Raw genomic sequence first — 19,828 nt, forward strand, 5'->3', positions numbered from 1 at the left:
ATCGGACAAGTCCCCTAAATAACGTCATTTTAAAATGAGCAAAGGACTCGAACAGGGCTTAGTCTAAAGAAGACACACAAATCTGCCACCAAGAGGATGAGTAGGTGCTCAGCATCACTCGTCATGAGGGACAAGCAGATCAACACCATGACCCACTCGAGCCCTTGTGCTGAAAGCCTGCCTGCAACCCAACGGCCTGGGAGGCTGAGGCAGAAGGATCACAATGTGAGGTGAGCCGGGGCCACAGTGTGAGTTCTGAGGTAGCCTGTGTATAGAGTGAGACCCTGTCTCAACAAAACTAAAAACAACACCTGAATAAGACTCCAAAAGCTATCTTCTCACGCCTGCTAGAACAGCTATGTTCAGAGGGCAAAGGATCTAGAGAACGGGAAGCCGTGGGTACTGCCAGGGGAATGTACCTTTATACAACCATTCTGGAAAACAGCAAGGTGCACCACCAAAAAAAAATTAATAAGGAACTGCTGGTGCCTGTGGATGGTTTATTTCACTCACTATACTGTCCATTCAGGTCCATTCATGTCGTCACAAATCTCTCTCTCTCTCTCTCTCTCTCTCTCTCTCTCTCTCTCTCTGTTTCTGTTTCTCTCTGTGTGTGTCTTTGTCTCTCTGTCTCTCTATCTCATCTGAGCTGCTGTGAAGATGCACAGGTCAGAGGCAAACCTGGAATGGTATTGATGGCGTCCATCAGCTGCTCCACATCAGAGAAGTCCAAGGTCTGGTCTTCAAACTCAGGTTGTGCAGAGAGCTCCACATCAGTTTTGGTTTTCAGGAATTTCCCCAGTCTGTTGGTATAAAAAGACACGCCCAGCGGTTGGTTGGGGAGTTGGATCAGCAGCTAGGAGCACTGGATAAGCCGGGCAGTGGTGGCGCACACCTTTAATCCCAGCACTTGGGAGGCAGAGACAGGTGGATTTCTGAGTTCGAGGCCAGCCTGTTCTACAGAGTGAATTTGAGGACAGCCAAGGCTACACAGAGAAACCATGTCTTGAAAAAAAATCAAAACAAAACAAAAGGCAGCACTGGGTGCTCTTCCAGAGGTCTTAGGTTCAATTCCTAGCACCCACACGGCAGTTCACAACCCTCTGTGTCTCCAATTCCAGGGGATGTGACACCCTCTTCTGACCTCTGTGGACAGCAGTACACACAGGGTGCACAGACATACATGCAGGCAAAATACTCATACATGTTTTTTAAAAGCACACATTCATACAAAGATGGAGGGGCTTTCTTCTTAGGGTACATTTGTAGTGCTGGGTCATTAGGAAGGAATGAAGAGGCCTCTTTGTTAAACTTGTATTTCCTCACGTTTGTGGATTCTGGTATCTGATTTGGTGGGCCTGGAGGTTACAGTTTTAAAGTTTTGTTGCTTTGGCAAATCCCTGAGACAAGCAGCTGAAAGGGAGGGAATGTCTACTTAGTAGCTGCTCACAGTTTCAGTCCACGATCAGCTGCCTCTATTGTTCTTGGCCCTGTGGTGGAAGCATGGTGGTGGCAGGGAGCACAAAATGGAGGAAAGTTTCTCATTTTGGGGCAGCCAGGAAAGCAGAGAGAGAGATAAGAAGAAAGGGTCCAGGGACAAGACATATCCTTCAAAGGATTCTCATTCATAAGACCAGAGCTCTACCCGTCCAATCCTTTCTCCAGATCTCTGCTTGAGAACATATCCTCCAACCCATGAGCCTTTTAGAGAACACTTCCTACCCAAGACATCTATCATTGTCTCAGCCTTCCCAGGGGAAGAGGAAGGGCTGAGCCTAAGGGCGGGTAGAGTCCATCCCATGCTTTCTCCACGCCCACGTGTTCTTGGGGCTTCTACCCTGAAGACTTACACTCCACAGTGTCACGGGCCCTCCCTCGCGGTGGGGCTCTGGAGGCTCTCCATCAGCGGTTCTCAATCTTCCAAATGCTTGCCACCCTTTAGTACAGTTCTGCATGCAGTGGTGACCCACAACTATAAAATTATTTTCATTGCTATTTCATAACTGTAATTTTGCTACTGAGCGGTGTCTCGGTTCCTAAGACCGTCGGAAATACGTGTTTTCTGATGGTTGTGACCCACAGGTTGAGAACCACTGCTTTAGCTGTGATTGCTCCCGGGCAGTCATAAGGCTTCTAAGTAGCAAAGGCAGATTTGAAATCCAGGCCCATTTTTTGCCAAAACATATGTACTTAGGCCCTCATAGTCTTAAGTTCCCCATGTGGCTTCACAGACCCTGTCGTATGTTCCCACAGAAGCACCTGTTTGTAAATAGGAAAGGTGGGGCTTTGGGCTTGGAATCACTATGGTAGCAGGATTTACGCTCCACCGTATCTGACTTTAAAACGAACATGCTTTCTGCCTCAACATGACCAAGGGCTGAGGAGGGCATGTTCCAGTCCCCATCTCTCCCAATAAAACAAAGTTCTTGTGTGTGTGAGGGGGACCTGAGCACAGGCTTGCTGGATGGACTTCACCAACCGTGTTCCCTTCCAGCCCAGTGATCCTAAGTGTCAACACTAAAGGGGCCTACTGACACCACACCGCCATTCCAAAGCCAGCACTGTTTTACTTATAGGGTCACCGAAGCTGAAAAGGGAAGCCATAACCCAGTGAGACTGAGTCTAGAGGCGAAAAGAAAGGAGAAAAGAAACGAGGTCAGGACGGAAATATTACCTGTCAGTCATAGCCACTGCATCCTGAAAAGAGAGAGAAAACAGTAGACCGATTTAGGACATAGTTTTCCCAACAATATAATAATGTAAACATTTTTAACTGGAAATTAGGGAAAGGGGGAAGTCACCCTAATGAATCTACCATACTTGTGCATTTCCTTCCATTCTCCCTGCACCTTCCACGCCACACAGGGTCTTTTGGACCTCTGACTCCTTAACAGTTCCTCTGCTGTAGGACACCGTGGCTGTCTGCATGTTCTCATTATTATAAGTAATGCGCCTTTTTCTATGTTCTGAATGTGAGATACAATGGCACCCTGGGGCCACGGGCTCAAGAGGTTGAGCACTGGTGTTTCTCGTGGCTCCTGCCACATTGCTCTCTATCTTTATGTGTGGATCTCTCACCATGATCACAGTGGGAAGGATGGATGACTGGGCTTTGAGGAGCAGCTGAGGGTTGGACTGTGATGAGGTCAAACTCAGCATCGATTCTGAAGACCCCTCCTCAACCCTTTGTGAAACCAACCACATCTGCCCCATGGGATCATGGGACCCTGTGAGATCACTGAGGTGGAAATTCCCCTCACTCTGCTATATGGGGTTTGGGTCAGATTTCATATGACTTAAATATAATTAAGAAATGGATTTGGGGCATATGTATGAAGTTATAAAGCAAGATTATATAACTGCCACCCTTGGCACAGAACAATTTAAAGTAGCTTACTGATGTGGGCCAGCTTTCCCTGAGAGAGCCAAGAGGCAGCTAGGAAACTCTCGGGACACTGCCCTTGCTCCACTCCATGACCGAGGGACAGTCAACAACCAAGGGTCTGAGGGACAAAGCTTGGAACTCCCTGGGGACTGGCGAGGAAAGGACCAGTGGTGTCTGCCTGTCTGGCCACCAACGAAGTGACGAGGAGAGATTAAGGGACAGCCTCCCACCATGAACCACAGATAGTCAACTCAGCGCTCCAGGAGAGAGGGTAGGCTAGCCCACCCCCACCCGAGGCTAGACCTGGAATCTCATCTCATGGTTTCATGGCTTTCTTTCCTGATTCGTCACGGACCTTTAAGAACTCCACCTTTTCCTCATGACACATCTCCTCTACGGTTTCCATCAGCTCCCTGCAGGCATCGAGGTTCTCTCCACAGCTGACCAGTTGTCCGTATAAGGCTTCCAGTTTCTCTCTCTTTTTCTCCCCCAGAGCTTGAATTTTTTCTTCATACTTTTGAGCGAGGGTTTCCAAGATCCCATTGTAATGGCACTCAAAGTTTTGTTCCTGTCTTCCAAAATTCTCCTGCAAGACAGCGGACCTCAACCATCATTTCAGTGGATGGGATAGGTTGGCCAGAGTCACCGGGGACATGAAACCCTGACCTGTTCATCTTGTCACATTACTCTGTCTCTCAGAAGTGTGCTGCAGTGAATGCTGAGGACTCCTTCTTAGGTCCCCAGGCACAATCACTAATTAATTAACTAACTAATGCATATGAACATGTATGTGCACATACATGTCTGTGCATGTAGAAGCCAGGGGACAACCTCAGAGGTACCATCCACAGGGTCTCTCGCTGGCATGAAGCATGCCAGATAAAGGAAGGCTGGCTGGCCAGCAAGCCCCAGAGATGCTCCTGTCTCTGCCTCATGGCACTGGGATTGCAAGCATGCATCTCTCACGCACTTTTCTATGTGGGTGCTTAGGGGTCAAACTCAAGCCCTCAGGCTTCACCAGCTGAGATGTGTGCTCAGTCGCCCTACCCACACCCCAAATATTCTTACCAGAAAGCACTCCTGTCTTTCCTGACAGCTATTGCAATCCTCTCCCTGTTTTCACTACCTCTCATCACCATGGCAACCTCCCTGGGAGCCCATCAGTGGCTAATCAGCTTGTTGCTGGACGCAGAAACATTGGCCCTGAGAGATGTCCGCCTGCTGTTCTGCCCTGCACTCTCACCCCTCATGATATCTGTCCTCACTAACTGTTACATGGACTCTATCAACACCAGGAATATATCAACTTGGTTCATGTCAGTGAGGAGAGAGATATGAGACCTGAGAGGGACGGAGGGGTTGTGGCAAATGGCACTGCCTGGTAGATGAGGAAAAGCAGGAAGAAAGATGTAGATACCGGATCTGGAATCTGTGGTATTGATGGATTGTTGTTTTCTTGACATAGCATCATATTAGATGACCCTATATGACCTGGTACCTGCTATGCAGGCCAGGCTGGCCTGGAATTCACAGCAATCCTCTTGCCTTAGCTTTTCAAGTGCTGGGATTACAGGCATGCACCACCTGGCTGATGCCTATCGTATTTAGACCGGGAGCACAGAGGCTGGGAAATGCTGAATAGAGAAGGATTTCAAGCCTCCATTTTTAATACTGGACGCCCACGACGGCTCAGTGGGCTTTGACTGTTGCCCCTTTCATCCTATGAGGCTTCTAGGAGTTGTGGAGAGTTATTAATTAAGCATAAGACCCACTCAGAAGAGTGAGCGGGTAAAGCAATAGGTGAGCCCCCGGTGAGGATAACAGGATGTTCCCAACATCCTCACTGGAGATGAAGTGACTCAGAGCTGAGAATAGGATGACAAAATAGAGCATAAGGAACTTAAACATTCTGAGTTTTGCTTCCATGTATGTCTGTCCACCACATGGGTGCAGTGCCCATAGAGGCCAGAAGGGGGCATTAGATGCCCAGAACTAGAATTATAGGCCATTGTGAATCACTGAGGAATAAACCCAGGTTCTCTGGAAGAGCAGTGCTCTTAACTCTAGGCAGTCTCTCCCATCTGAGCATGGAGGTTTGTCCTGCTCTCTCACTCTTATCCCCTCTCCTTCAGTCTTGTGCTTGGAAATAGAAGGGCTTCCACCAGAATATTGGGACAAAACTCCCCCCCCCCCCCTTTTAGGGCTGAGGGTGGAGGATGTGTGTGTTACGGTGTTTAACTAAAGCTGGCCAGGACAGAGGATTTGCTCTTGCTCTGTGGAGCTCTAGAGAACAGTATGATCAATGGGCAACTAAGAACAGCTTTCAGTTCTGTGAGGTTGGTCTATGCAAGAAGAACCCACATTCAGCCCAAGTCAGGACAAGAAGGGGGGGCATTAAAGGAAAGAGGTCCCTTTTGAGGCAATGCAGACATAGGGAACAGCTTAGCAACCTTGGACTCCACTTCTCTTGGGCCCTGCACATCCCCTACTCTGAGCAGCACCTAGCAACCTGTTAGCAACCTAGGACCCCTATTTGCACAGAACTTCATGTATACATGCTTTAAACAATAGAGACACCTACTCTCCTTAGTGACCCATGATAACACCCTGTTTTCATTAAAACATATCCTAGAACAAAACCCAGGATGATAGGATAGAGACCGATGCGGCCTTGACTGGATTTGGGGCAAGGATAATATGCCAAGCTGTATCTTCAAAGTGAACTTTTAGAGAGAAGACTGAACATTTTTTGTTTGTTTGTTTTTGTTTTTTTCGAGACAGGGTTTCTCTGTGTAGCCCTGGCTGTCCTGGAACTCACTTTGTAGACCAGGCTGGCCTTGAACTCAGAAATCTGCCTACCTCTGCCTCCCGAGTGCTGGGATTAAAGGCGTGCGCCACCACACTCGGCAAGGACTGAACATTTTATTTACCATCTTATGCTCACACATAATTGGGTATACATCATGATTAAAACCAGATGCACTGGGCTGGAGAGATGGCTCAGTGGTTAAGAGCACTGACTGCTCTTCCAGAGGTCCTGAGTTTAATTCCCAGCAACCACATGGTGGCTCACAACCATCTGTAATGATAGGATCTGATGCCCTCTTCTGGTGTGTCTGAAGACAGCTATAGTGTATTCATAAGCATAAAATAAATAAAGAGATAAATAAATCATTAAAAAAAATCAGATGCATCCTGAAGAGGGACATAGGCAGTGAGTAAGGGCTCATGTAAGCAAGCCCGTCAGTCAAAGTCGTGAATTTCCCAAATTATTTTTTATTAGATATTTTCTTCATTTACATTTCAAATGCTATCCCCTTTCCTAGTTTCCTCTCCGAAAGTCCCCTATACCCTCCCCCTGCCCTGCTCCACAACCCACCCACTCCCACTTCCTGGCCCTGGCATTCCCCTGTAATGGGGCATAGAACCTTCACAGGACCAAGGACCTTTCCTCCCATTGATGGCTGACTAGACCATCCTCTGCTACATATGCACTAGAGACACAAACTCTGGGGGTACTGGTTAGTTCATATTGTTGTTCCTCCTATAGGGTTGCAGACCCCTTCAGATCCTTGGGTACTTTCTCTAGCTCCTTCATTGGGGGCTCTGTGTTCCATCCAATAGATGACTGTGAACATCCACTTCTGTATTTGCCAGGCACTGGCATAGCCTCACAAGAGACAGCTATATCAGGGTCCTGTCAGCAAAAGGAAAGGATCTTTACCAATCCTATATCCAATGTATACAAAGAACTCAAGAAGCTGGACTCCAGAAAAACCAAATAACCCTATTTTAAAATGGGGTACAGAGCTAAACAGAGAATTCTCCACTGAGGATACCGAATAGCTGAAAAGCACCTAAAAATTGTTCAACATTCTTAATCATCAGGGAAATGCAAATCAAAACAACCCTGAGATTCCACCTCACACCAGTCAGAATGGCTTAAATCAAAAATTCAGGTGACAGCAGATGCTGGCGAGGATGTGAAGAAAGAGGAACACACCTCCATTGCTGGTGGGATTGCAAGCTGGTACAACCACTCTGGAAATCAGTCTTGTGGTTCCTCAGAAAACTGGACATAGTACTACCGAATTTCCTAAATTATAACTCTAATGTCCAAACACCTCTTTCTCCCCATAAAGGAATCCCCAAACAGTAAAGAGAACCCCAAACAATGATCAGGGCCCTCAAATATGTGTGTCTTGTTGTCAACATTTTGGTGTTTTGGGTTTTTTGAGCAGGGTCTCTCTATATAGCCCTGGCTGTCCTGGAACTCACAATGTAGACCAGGCTGGCCTAGAACTCACAGAGATCTGCCTGCCTCTGCCTCATAGGTGGTAAGATTAGAGGTGTGCGCTACCAGATCTGCTCTATCATGTGCACTACCACGTCCAGCTCTGTTGGCAGTCCCAACAGTGTATTTCTGATCTGCTCTATCATCCAGCTTTGAGTCTTTTTTTTTTTCTACTTAGCAATTTGTGTGGGCCTTCATTTCACTTGTGAATAAGAGACCAAGAATCTGGACACACTTGGCCCAGGACATAGCCACTTTTGGAATTCTAAGTTCTTGACGGTGTTGTCTGAAAGCCTGCAAAATGGCCACGTTAAAAGGGACAATACAGATACTTATTTGTATAACCTATGCAAACTAGAAGTGTGTGTCTGTGTTGGAGGAATGATAACCAGCCAGAGTGAGGGTGTATGAAAAATTAAAACCTGCTTGACAAATACCTTCTGTCGAGTGTGCAGACAAGAGGGAATCTGCATGCACCACTGTTACAGATGGAAACTGGTCCCGGCGCCATGGAAATCAGTACAGAGTTTCCTAAGAAGCTGGATAGATACCTCCCATTTGGCCCAAGTCAGCCTGCCACAGACATTGAACATCTGTGTTTATCGCAGCTGTTCATAACAGCTATGTTATGGAACTGAGCCAAGTGTCCATCAACAGAGGGATGGGTAAGGAAAATGTATATATACACGGTGGAATTGTTCGTAGGAAGATGAGTGCTGCTAGAAATAATATAGTCAAATGAATTAAGTTAGTTTCAGAAGACAAATATACATTCTCTCTCATTTGTTGTTCCTAAATCTCACATATGTTCATAAAATTATGTATGTACATAGGTCACAAAACTGTCTAGGGAACAGAGAGTTCTAAGGGGAGAGGAATAGGGGAGATAAAAGAGGGAAGTGGGTTTAGAGGAATATGCTGAACATACACTATATACATGTGTGAAAATGTCCTTACATTGCATAATACCATGTACAATGAATATACACAATAAACATTTTCAAAGCGGAAACACTTTCACATAATAGATACCCCACACACCTACAATTTAAAACTCTAGAGAACAAGACAACAACTATGTCTGGCTATACAGCAGCACATCCGATAGCACCCAAGGGAGTCTCAGAGTGAGCCCCAAAGCAGGAAAAGAAAAGGACAAAACCAGGTAAGTAAACAAACAAAAAGCCCACCAAGCACTGAGGCTTGCAGATGCGGCTCAGGGGCAAAGTGGTTGCTATGGAAGCCTGAGTTGGGATGTCCATCACCTGCACAAAAAGCCAGGTGCAGCAGTGAGCGTTTGTCATTCCAACACTGAGGGCAGCTGAGTCCCGGGGATCTCCAGGTCTTTCTGGCCAGCTAGATTAGCAAAGCTTGAGAGCTCCAATTTCAGTGATAGACCCAGTCTCAAAAAATGTGGCACAGAGAGGCTGAGGAAGAAACCCAAACTGACCTCTGGCTTTCACATGCAAACACATGTGTACGTGTACTTGCAAACACAGATGTACACAAACACACGCACACCCTGCCGCCCCATACCAACTCCAAAGACAGAAGAAAACAGCTCACTTCACCATCTGGATGGTGCTACCATGAAGTCACCACTGTTAGAACAAAATAAAACAAAACAAAACAACAACAACAAAAATTAAACCCCCTGCAATTGGTACTTTGCTTGGATAGCTTCTGTTTTACTTACTCATGTAATAAACATTTATAAATCTGGATAGTATTGGCACACACCTTTAACCCCAGCATATGGAAGGCAGAGGCAGGTGGCTCTCCAAATTTGAGATCAGTCTGGATTACAGAGCAAGTTCTAGGACAGCCAGGAACACACAGAGAAACCGTTTTTAAAAAAAAAAAAAAACCAAACCAACCAACTAACTAACTAACCAACCAAACAACAACAAGAACATCTATAATACAGTTGCTTTGAAACATCCTATGTAGTAGACTTGGACACACACACACACACACTACACTACACACCAGCCTCTCCCACCTAGAGGACATAGTACGGGATGAAGGCAAGAGAGGCTACCCAGGGGTGGTGAAGGCCTATGGCTAGCTGAAGGGAGGGGGAAGGCTGGCACATTCCTAGAAATGGCTTCTGTTAGCTCACTAGGAGCAGTGGCTTGATGTGGCCCCAGATGGGAGCTACATGTGGTGAAACCATCACACATGGTCTTACCTCCACAGTAATGAACACTTCTTCCAGGTGGCTAGCGAAATTTTCCATCTCAATTATCTGCTGTTCCAATTTGCACATATTTTTGTGAACCTCATCCTGTGGACGTGAGTAGAGCAAAACATGAATGAGATGCTTATTCTGTCCTTTTTAAATTAAAAAAATATGGGTACTGATGTTTGCCTGCATATCTAGCTGTACACCATGTGTGTTCCTGGTCACCACAGAGCCTGGAAGAGGGCATCAAGGACCCTGGGACTGCTGTTACAGATAGTTGTGAGTCGTCACGTGGATGCTGGGAATTGAACCCAAGACTTTGGCAAAGCAGACAGTGCTCTTAATTGCTGAACCATCTCTCGGGGGTCACATTCCATCCTTGTAGAGGCCTGTAGGTTTTATTCCCTGTCCACCTCCCTGAGACATACAGACACTCTCCAGACAAAGATGGAAGGAGTTCTGTTACCTTGGCATGTTCCAGAGCTTTGCTGATTGGGGTTACTTCGTGTTCCTTGTGTGTATCAAAATCCTTCTCAACAGTTCTTACTGGAGTTTTGCAAGTGATGCAGAAGACATCAGCAGGCTCTTCTTCGTCTTCCTCCTCTGGGATGACATAGCATTCATACTCCTCGCTGGCACGGCCATGTGTGTACCTGTAGGCTTCCCGGAGGTCTTGGCACTGGTCAAGAGGGCCTTGCCCTCCTCCGTAGCCCAGGTCCTCCGCCTCAGCTGCCTCACCCCAGTCTCTCGGCTCCCTGCCTGGGTCCCTCCTCCTCATCCCGTAAGAAGGATACCCCAGAGTCCCCAGTCTGTGTTCATCCACAAATTCATCCCCTAATTCACGGTCATCTTCGGCTTGGGTTACTTCCCTCCTGATTCTGCTGCTGTCTCCTGGGAAGAGCTGCAGTCTATCTTCAGAGTCATACAGGTCCATGTGATAAAAGTGGAAGTCTTTGGGGGCTGCCGACCTGCCCAGCCCGGATTCCTCCTCTGCTTCCTCCTCCATTGACACAGGGCAGCCCTTCTCAGTCAGTGGATGTTCTGAGTCCTAGGACAAGAAGAGATGAACACCAGGTCCCAACAAGGGAATTGCAGTGGCTGAGCATGGAATGACATAGGTTCAGATCTTATCCAAGAAGTTAATGGTCACAACGCACATCATGGCAATCAAAGTCACTCAATGTCCCAGCCGGAGCGGACTCACAATTGCTCAACACACAGAGACCCTGGTGACCTAAGGCTGTCTGGGGAGCAAGGCGAGTTGGAGACACTGCTGCAGAAAGGTGTATTAGGAGTGTCTCCCCTAACTAGGGTCACCCCATAACCTCTTCCCCATCCCCATCCACAGCCCTCACAAACCATGCAAGATCATAAATATTGATTATATTAGGCTACCAAGCTGTGGAATAATTTGCTATGAAATAATAGTATGAATGATGCCAGCTTAAAAATAACCCTCTTTCACTCCTGCTATCATCTCCCCCTCTTTTGTTCATAGTCAGGCTCCTTCCAAAGACAGCATTGATAATGCTGATCTCCACACTGTGGCACGTGTATGCGGGGCTTTCCATGGGGAATTCAGGCACTGATATTATGAAGAGTTATCAGCTTTTCAATACTCCGGTTTGTATTTATCCTTTCTCAGAGCTGCTTTGCCTGGAAACAAGCCAGCCTCTGAGGCTCTCTTTTCTCAATAGCCCTTTCTCTTATCATGAAAGCAAACATGATACTTCCTGTTCATTTTGGATATTACGTTGCACAGTAAGATTTCATTGCTTGGGAATTTAATAAAGCCTCCAGGGGGCTAGATGAAAGGACAGTCTGGAGGATTGACATCAGTGCCAAGAGTGAGTGACATTAATGAATGGGGAAGAAAAAAAATTTCAAGGTAAGTGCTTTCCAGCTCTTTGCTTCCAACAAAATTGCAAGGGGATCTAATCAAGTTGTCAGCTGATATATTACTTTAAATGGATGTTCATGATAGGTCATTATATAATTTTGGCGTACATTTCAGGAGCTAAAAGAAAGGAATGACATTGTTATAAACTGCCTCCATTCCCTTCTACCTACAATGGCAAGCACAGTCACTTTGTTTGCACGGACAAACTGAAAAACTAAATACAAACTCTCTCATTCCTGCTGCGTTCTAGATGGTCTGATTTTCAAACCTGGGTTGAGCCTTTTGTTTTTAAATAAACCAAGTCCTGTCCAGTTCCTTAAAAGATGCATTTTAGGGCTGGAGAGGTGGCCCGGTCAGTAACATGCCTGCCACACAAGCCCAGGGACTTCAGATCATGTGAAAGCAGGTGCAGCCGCATGTGCCTATAACCCAACCCTGGGAGGTGAGGAAGGGACAGAGACAGGCAGACTCCTGGAGTTTATCGATTGACTGGCTAGCCTAGCCCAATCAATGAGCTCTGGGTTCAGTGACAGTCTCTGTCTCAAAAGATACGGGGAGAGTGATTAATGAAGGAACCTGACATCAACATCTGGGTTCACATGCACAGGCACACATGTATGCTTACTCATATAAACATCCACACACACACATACACACACATAAACATACACACATACACACATATAAACATACATACACATACATACCCACATACACACATATAAGCATACACACATATAAATATACACACATATAAACATACACACATACACACATATAAACATCCACACACACATACACATACATACCCACATACACACATATAAGCATACACACATATAAATATACACACATATAAACATACACACATACACACATATAAACATCCACACACACATACACATACATACCCACATACATACATATAAACATACACACATATAAACACACACACACATACATACCCACATACACACATATAAACATACACACATACACATATATAAACACACATACACATACATACACACATATAAACATGCACACATACACACATATAAACATATACACACACATACACACATACATACACATAATCACATATACACATACACACATACACACAACACATTACATACATACAAATACTCTTACTCATAAACACACACATACACACATACACACATACACACATACACTTACTCATATAAACACACACATACACACATACATACACACATATATACACATACACACACATACACACATACATACACATAAACACATATACACATACACACATATACACTTACACACATAATACACATACACACTTACACTTACTCATACAAACACAGATATACACATACACACACATATACACACATATATACACATACACACACACATATACACATACTCTACATATGCATTTCTGTTTTACTTTTAAATTATTTACCAAAAATTGTACTATCCACATGCTGTTTTGTCTTCATTCAACTAAAAGTTTTATTGGTATCTCCATTTGGTAGAGAAGGGAGCTTACTAGTAAGAGACTTATGATTATAAGAAAAAATTTAAGGGACTGGTGAGATAGCTCAGTGGTTAAGAGCACTGACTGCTCTTCTGAAGGTCCTTAGTTCAAATCCCAGCAACCACATGGTAGCTCATAACCATCTGTAATGAGATTTGATGCCCTCTTCTGGTGTGTCTGAAGATAGCTACAGAGTACTAAGATATAATAATAAACAAATCTTTAGGCTGGAGCGAGTGGGGCAAACCAGAGCTAGCAACCTTCATTCTCAGCAACCACATGATGGCTCACAACCATCAGTACAGCTACAGTGTACCCATATACATTAAATAAATAAATAAATAAATAAATAAATCTTTAAAAAAGAAAAAGAAAAATTTTAAATGAGCTGCCTGCCTTTGTCCCTTCCCCACCTCCAAGTCCTACATGCTTATTTTTTTGTAGAGAAATACATAGATGGCCAACAAATGACATTTCTAACATAGAATATGCTTTTACATAACACATTTTTTGAAGGATCTACAGCGCCCGCAGGTTGCTGTGCATATTGCTTACATGTAAATCTATTTTTCCCTTCAATAGTTTCCAAGGCCCAAATTGCCTCCTAGCTATGGAAATTCAGTTATGGTCCCTCTCATTGTGAACTGCCTGGATCAGTTCATTCCTTACTTGTGGATGATTCTCAGTAGAACATCTCAATCTTTTCTAAGAGGCCGTGAGTTCTGTTTCCTCAATCCTGAATGTCTGAATGCCCAGCTATTTGGGAATTCCCACTACATGGAAAGAAGGTCTTACTGCTAATACCTGCTCTAAGCTCTGATTCGGCATCATGGGGGACGAGGGGAGAGAATGAAGTAGAGGGTCAGTAGTCTGGAAATGACACCCGAGGGGGTGAGCTCACAGCTTCCCCAGGGGCCATATCTCAGAGGTGGGGTGGGGGTTGCGGGGTGGTGGGGGTGGCAGCAGCAAGCCTGGGCTTCATTTAGTTTTATCCTATCTTTACCCCGACCTGGGCCCCCCAGCTGCTGCCTCAGCTTCCAGGTCCAAGGTCATCCAGAGGCTCAGAAGTTCTGGCATTCCTGGCTTTGGGCAATATGAAATGATCAGGATGTCTGAATTCTCAGAGTTACCTTCTGGAGGAAACCTGGGGTTCTTTGCCAGCCCTGCTGATCTCACTGTGTGTCTGGACTATACCCTTCCACTCATTCGTCTGAGCATTGACTGTTCCTGGGGATGACAAAGTGTGGACTCCAGTGAACAGGATACCACCAGGTGCTAGGCGACACAGGAGTGAGACAGGGGCCCTGCTCTTGTGGCTACCCCAGACCATTAGATAAGGGATTATCATCCCGTCTGGGACTGGGACATGACTTCTCAGCCTTGCTACCTTCCATCTTTCCTCTTTCTCTCCTTACACCCAGCCTCTGGTCCCATAGACTAAAATCACAGTTTCTCCCTGAGGTTCCACTATCACACCTGCTCTGCAGGCAGGAATATTCCTTGAAGCTGTCTGCTCTCCAGGCTTCTGGCTGTGGGCCCCATGGCTCTGCTGGGAACAGACCCTCAGAAGCATAGTTCGCCATCTTGAATTCTGAAGTCTCCTTCACTGGCCAAGTTAAGCTCTTTTGGATCCCTGGCACAATCCTCACTCCCTAACTTTCCACTCTCAAAGTGATGACACACACACCCCTTTGCTAGTGGACTTCTATGCTCCTTTGACCAAACCCCCTCCGGGTCTCCTAGTTAAATCTCACTTAGGTTCTTCCTGCTAACAGCTTGCCACTTCTTTCACCGCTACTCCTTAGCCACTCACCTCTCCTCCTCAGCCTTCATACATCCTTCATGAAGACCAGCCATTCTACCCTTTCATTAATAGTGGGACATTTGCCCTCTCCAGACCCCAAACCAGACATGAACTCATTGGTAACATCCAGTGTTGGGAGTGGCAAGTTACTATGAACAATGGCTGTGGGCATAGAATCTATAGATATTCTAACACACACACACACACACACACACACAAACACACACCTCTCCCCTCCCCAAGGATTCACATAGTCTTGGGTTTACATTCTGACTCTGAGACACCTTAACAGGGTGACATTGCTCAACCACCTCTCTAGACCTCACTTTCATGACAATAAAACAGTCTTATTAATTAGCATCTGCCTAATAAGGTTAGCATTTTATGTGATGAAATGTTCTATATATTACATGGCCCAAATTAAGCGGTCAGTAAACATCCAGTGCTTTTGCTCGAGTCCTTGTTGTTACTGGTGTTATCGTTACTTGGACCAGCATCTTCTGTCTGGGCCAGTTTAGAAGTCTCCTACCTGGCTGCCTGTGAAGGGTGAGGACCAGAGATGGGGAGTGAAAGGCCACAGCGGCCATAGCAGTGTGGAATTGGCTGCTCTGGGAACACTGGGCCCAGGAGAGCAGCTGGGGATGGAGGAGGAACCAAGGCCGAGGACCGAGCCCCCTCACACTCAGCTGCAGCCACTGCCTGAGAAGATCACCATTCCCCACGCAAAACCAACCCAGTGGCTGAGACGGAGATGTGGTGTTGTAGGGTTGAAGAGCCCCCTAGTTTAATTTCTAGATTTTAATATGTCACAAAAATGAGGTTTTTTTTTTCCTTTTTTCTTTCTTTTCTTTTCTTTTTTCTTCCTTTCCTTCCTTTTTTTTTGTGGGGGAACAAGGGGCTTCTTTATAATCAATTTGTCAAGGATTTCTCTGCTGACAGCTAGTCACCAGTCCAGTGAGAGCTGAGATCTAACCTCAGACTTCCTATGCATGGAGGATAGGCTCTCTAAAAATAAAGAGAACTTGCACCTCTCTCTCTCTCTCTCTCTCCCTCTCTCTTTCTCTCTCTCTCTGTGTGTGTGTGTGTGTGAGAGAGAGACAGAGACAGAGACACAGAGAGAGACAGAGAGACAGACAGAAGCTGAAGCTCAAAGAACCAACCTCAGCCATGGGGAACATACCAGCAAGAAGACTGACAATCCTTTAACACACGCTAATAGGAGCCCAGCCTTCCCTGCCAGCATCTGCTCTCTCTGAGGGCCATCTGGTCTGCGTGCTCAGTAGCAGCAAAGCCCAGCTCCTGGAGCACAGGCCCCAGTACACTTCTCCCCTCGGCTCCCACTCTTTAGCTTTCCTTCAGTTTCTTAGTGGGATCAGGATGGGGTCGGGGAACACTGGTGACAAACTGCATTTTATAAAGTGCGACATGAAGGTTTAGCAGAGTAATGAACCACAGCCCATACGGCAGACATTAAGAGGCTGCCCCTCTCTGCACCTGGAGTGCTGGCTCAGCTGTTACTCCTGCCTACTGCTCTTGCTAAGGATCCAGTTTGATTCCTAGCACACACACTGGGCTGCCCACACACACTGGGCTGCCCACACACCCTGGAATTCCAGCTTGCCCAGGCTCAGGCTCTGATACCTCTGGCCTCCATGCAGACCTGTAGTCACAAACATATATCTTCATGCACGCACATATAACAGAATTGAAAATGAATAAAAAAGGAAGATATTTGCCTGAGTCCTATGTAGAAGATGTGTCTTTATGATTCAATTGGAAAAGTCTTTTTTTTTTTTCTCCTTCTAGGGACCCTTGGAACACCTGAGAGTCTGCTGAAAATAATTTCCTAGAGGTGTGACTATGGTGGCAAAGACATCATTTTGTTTTGCGTATAATTATAAATGCTCATCTATGTAACTCCTAGAGATGCCTGAAGTACAGCTAAAGAAAATTTCCCTTTCAACGTTAGCTGTATAGTATGGTAAAATGGTTCTGACCAGTTTCCCAGGCACAGCACAGACCCTAAGGCTTTCTTTAAGAGGAGGCTGCCTGTAGCACACACAGAAATCAGCAAGAAAACATTGATGTTTTAGTGTTTGAATCACAGCGTAGACATCAAGAGTCCTCAGAATGCATTGGCAGATTAAACTGTAAGAGTATTTACTTATCAACACAATGCCAAAGGCAGATAACAGCTGTGGCTCGAGCGCCATCCATTCTAGCAAACAGGCCCTGTGCTAGAAACACCGGAAAGACACAGGTCAAGAACTGGTGGCCTCTGCCAGCTTTAGGGGACTTTTTATGCCTGGTACTGTCTTCAGGCAAGATGAATTCTTGCAAGTTTAAGCAAGCTAGAAAACATTGACCCAATCAAGTGTAATTTACATTTGAACTGTCCCATGTAATCCTCACCCAGCTAAAGGACTATATTAGATGGTTCTTTAACATAGTGGCTGTGTAATTACAGTGAGATAATACAATTTGCATTACCATAACACAATTATCCCAAAACTTGCCTGCTTTTTTAAAGGCCCATAAATGCGTCTTTTAACTCCAACATCCTAGGTTTCTGCTGGAAAGTTGGATTTCTGTCTGGCCAGCTCCCCTTCCCGGTGACCTCTGAGTGCGCTGCAAGCTGGCCATGCCTAGTTCACCCTGGGAAGTAGGGTGCCAAAGCTGGATGGTAACATGAGCTAGCGTCCACCACAAATAGCAACAGGCCTGCCATGAGTGACAGTCCAAATATAGGCCTGCCACAGCGGCCTTGCCACTTCTTAACACTCAAGTGTCACCAGGGGAGGTCACATGCTGTGCTCTGTACTTCATTTACTGTGGGGGCTGAGACCCGAGACTCAGGTGGCTGGGCGAACGGAAAGGGTTGGTGCTGTCATGGCCGGGCCAGAATGGAGACGCTAACAGTCCTGGGCTGTGTGTCTTCCCCCTCAGTTTTCTCAAAGTGTTTTGAGCCAACAGTTCTGGAGGCAATGCAAAGGCTATGTGTTTTCTCTCCCACCATCCTTTGCAGTGTGGGACGTGCTCCCCTCTCTCTGAATGAAGACTCCGCAGAGCCTGTGATTTCTGTTCCTTCTTAGGTGGCACAGTTTTAGGTCTCTCAGTGTCAGCAATTGAGCATCCAGTTCTGTAGATTGATTCAAAGGTTTTCTGGGCATCTCTATTTCTCTCCTCTCTAGCATGGTCCTCTTTAGCAGGATGCCTGTCTCAGGAGGAGGAGCAAGGTAGGGCTTCCCTCCACACACTCCTTGGAGCAGTGGGCTGGCTGTAAGAGCGGTGGAGAAGGTGATTAGCTGGCTGTTTCAGTGGCTGTCACTGGGCAGTGGGGCCTATATCATTCTCAGATCTGAGTCTCCCATGTCTAGAGAAACCCATTATGAAGGCCCTCTCTCGAAGTTCCCACAACCCGGCAGATCCCACCCTACCCACCCCCGCGCCCCCAAGTCTGTTTTATTCCTCCCCAAAGTGTCTGCCCTTCCATCACCAATTGTGACCTTGTGAGTTCTTTTCCTCTGTGAAGGGAGCTTGTTTTGGAAGGTGAACTAGGACACTCCTCGAGGTCTCTTTCTTCTGTAGGCATCATCTTTGCTCCTTGCAAACTCTAAGATGCAAGTGACCTCAATGAGTCTTCCCACCTCCACAACAACAGCCCATCCTCTCTAAAGCTATCACTCCAACAGCAGTAAACAGAGCTAGCTCTCTTAAGGGTCCCTTTGAAGACCCATCACTGGGCATAGGGTAGTGGTGGCATGGAATAGAGGGGCCATGGGCTGGAAGGGAGCATGGCGTAGAGGGGCCACAAAGTAGAAGGGGCATAGTGTGGAGAAGGTATGGCCTACTCTCTCCAACCTGGCAACTTCCTCCGGAGAAACTGTCCTATAGCCTCTGTCCCAGAAGGAAACTCCCCCCCCCCCCAGGTCTTAAAAATATCTCCCAATTATTTGAGAGGCCCAAGAAGTGTGAATCAGGTTCTAAACAATTTCCTTGGAGTAGTATTAGGTGATGAGAAAGGACAGGATGCAGGCAAAAGGATTCTTGTGACATGAAACATGTGGGCTGGAGAGATGGCTCAGCGGTTAAGAGCACTGACTGCTCTTCCAGACGTCCTGAGTTCAAATCCCAGCAACCACATGGTGACTTACAACCATCTGTAATGGTATCTAATGCCCTCTTCTGGTGTGTCTGAAGACAGCTACAGTGTACTCATATAATAAATAACTACATCTTGAGAAAGATGGTGCAAAGCTGTATTTAGGTCCCAATCTATCATATGCATAAGTATGCAATTGGTAGCCAGTGTGAAGCCCCATGTGTTCAGAAGCCATCTGGACATACAAGTTTGCTGAGTCATGTATAGAGTTTGGGACTGGGGAAAAAAATGGTTTCTTTGAAAGTCTGTATGTGGTCATTTGATCTGGGGATTTTGTTTTTTTACTGTTGGGCCTGTTTTAAAATATCATCACTTCAGTATAGCCAAAAATATTAGAAAGAAAATGAAAAAAATTATCTGGACCGTCTTGTAATCTGGACACTTGGGAGACAGAGGCAGGATGACCACTGGAGTTCAAGGTCAGATAGGGTTATATAGAAAGACTCCATTTCAAACAAAACAAAAATTAAAAACAAAAACAAAACAACAACAACCCATACACATAAAGAAGGATATACAGGATGCTCACCACTTTGGTCTGTTGTGGCTTTGGTTTTTGGTGTG

At 45.9% G+C, this 19,828-nt stretch overlaps 1 protein-coding gene across 1 annotated transcript in view; it reads right to left on the reverse strand.

Moving 5' to 3' along the window:
• Fsd2 (fibronectin type III and SPRY domain containing 2) overlaps positions 1-17,759 on the reverse strand; it is a 32,628-nt gene extending 14,869 nt beyond the window's left edge. Inside the window, exons 1-6 of the mRNA NM_172904.2 lie at positions 17,619-17,759; positions 10,331-10,912; positions 9,871-9,966; positions 3,741-3,971; positions 2,675-2,697; positions 682-803 (exon numbers count right to left, since the gene is read on the reverse strand). Of these exons, the coding sequence (NP_766492.2) occupies positions 682-803; positions 2,675-2,697; positions 3,741-3,971; positions 9,871-9,966; positions 10,331-10,870 (1,012 nt within the window). The 5' untranslated portion in view covers positions 10,871-10,912; positions 17,619-17,759. The remainder of the gene's footprint in view (positions 1-681; positions 804-2,674; positions 2,698-3,740; positions 3,972-9,870; positions 9,967-10,330; positions 10,913-17,618) is intronic.
• Between the last annotated feature and the right edge of the window lie 2,069 nt (positions 17,760-19,828).

Source organism: Mus musculus, chromosome 7 (genome assembly GCF_000001635.26).
Source record: "Mus musculus strain C57BL/6J chromosome 7, GRCm38.p6 C57BL/6J".
Classification (NCBI taxonomy): domain Eukaryota; kingdom Metazoa; phylum Chordata; class Mammalia; order Rodentia; family Muridae; genus Mus; species Mus musculus.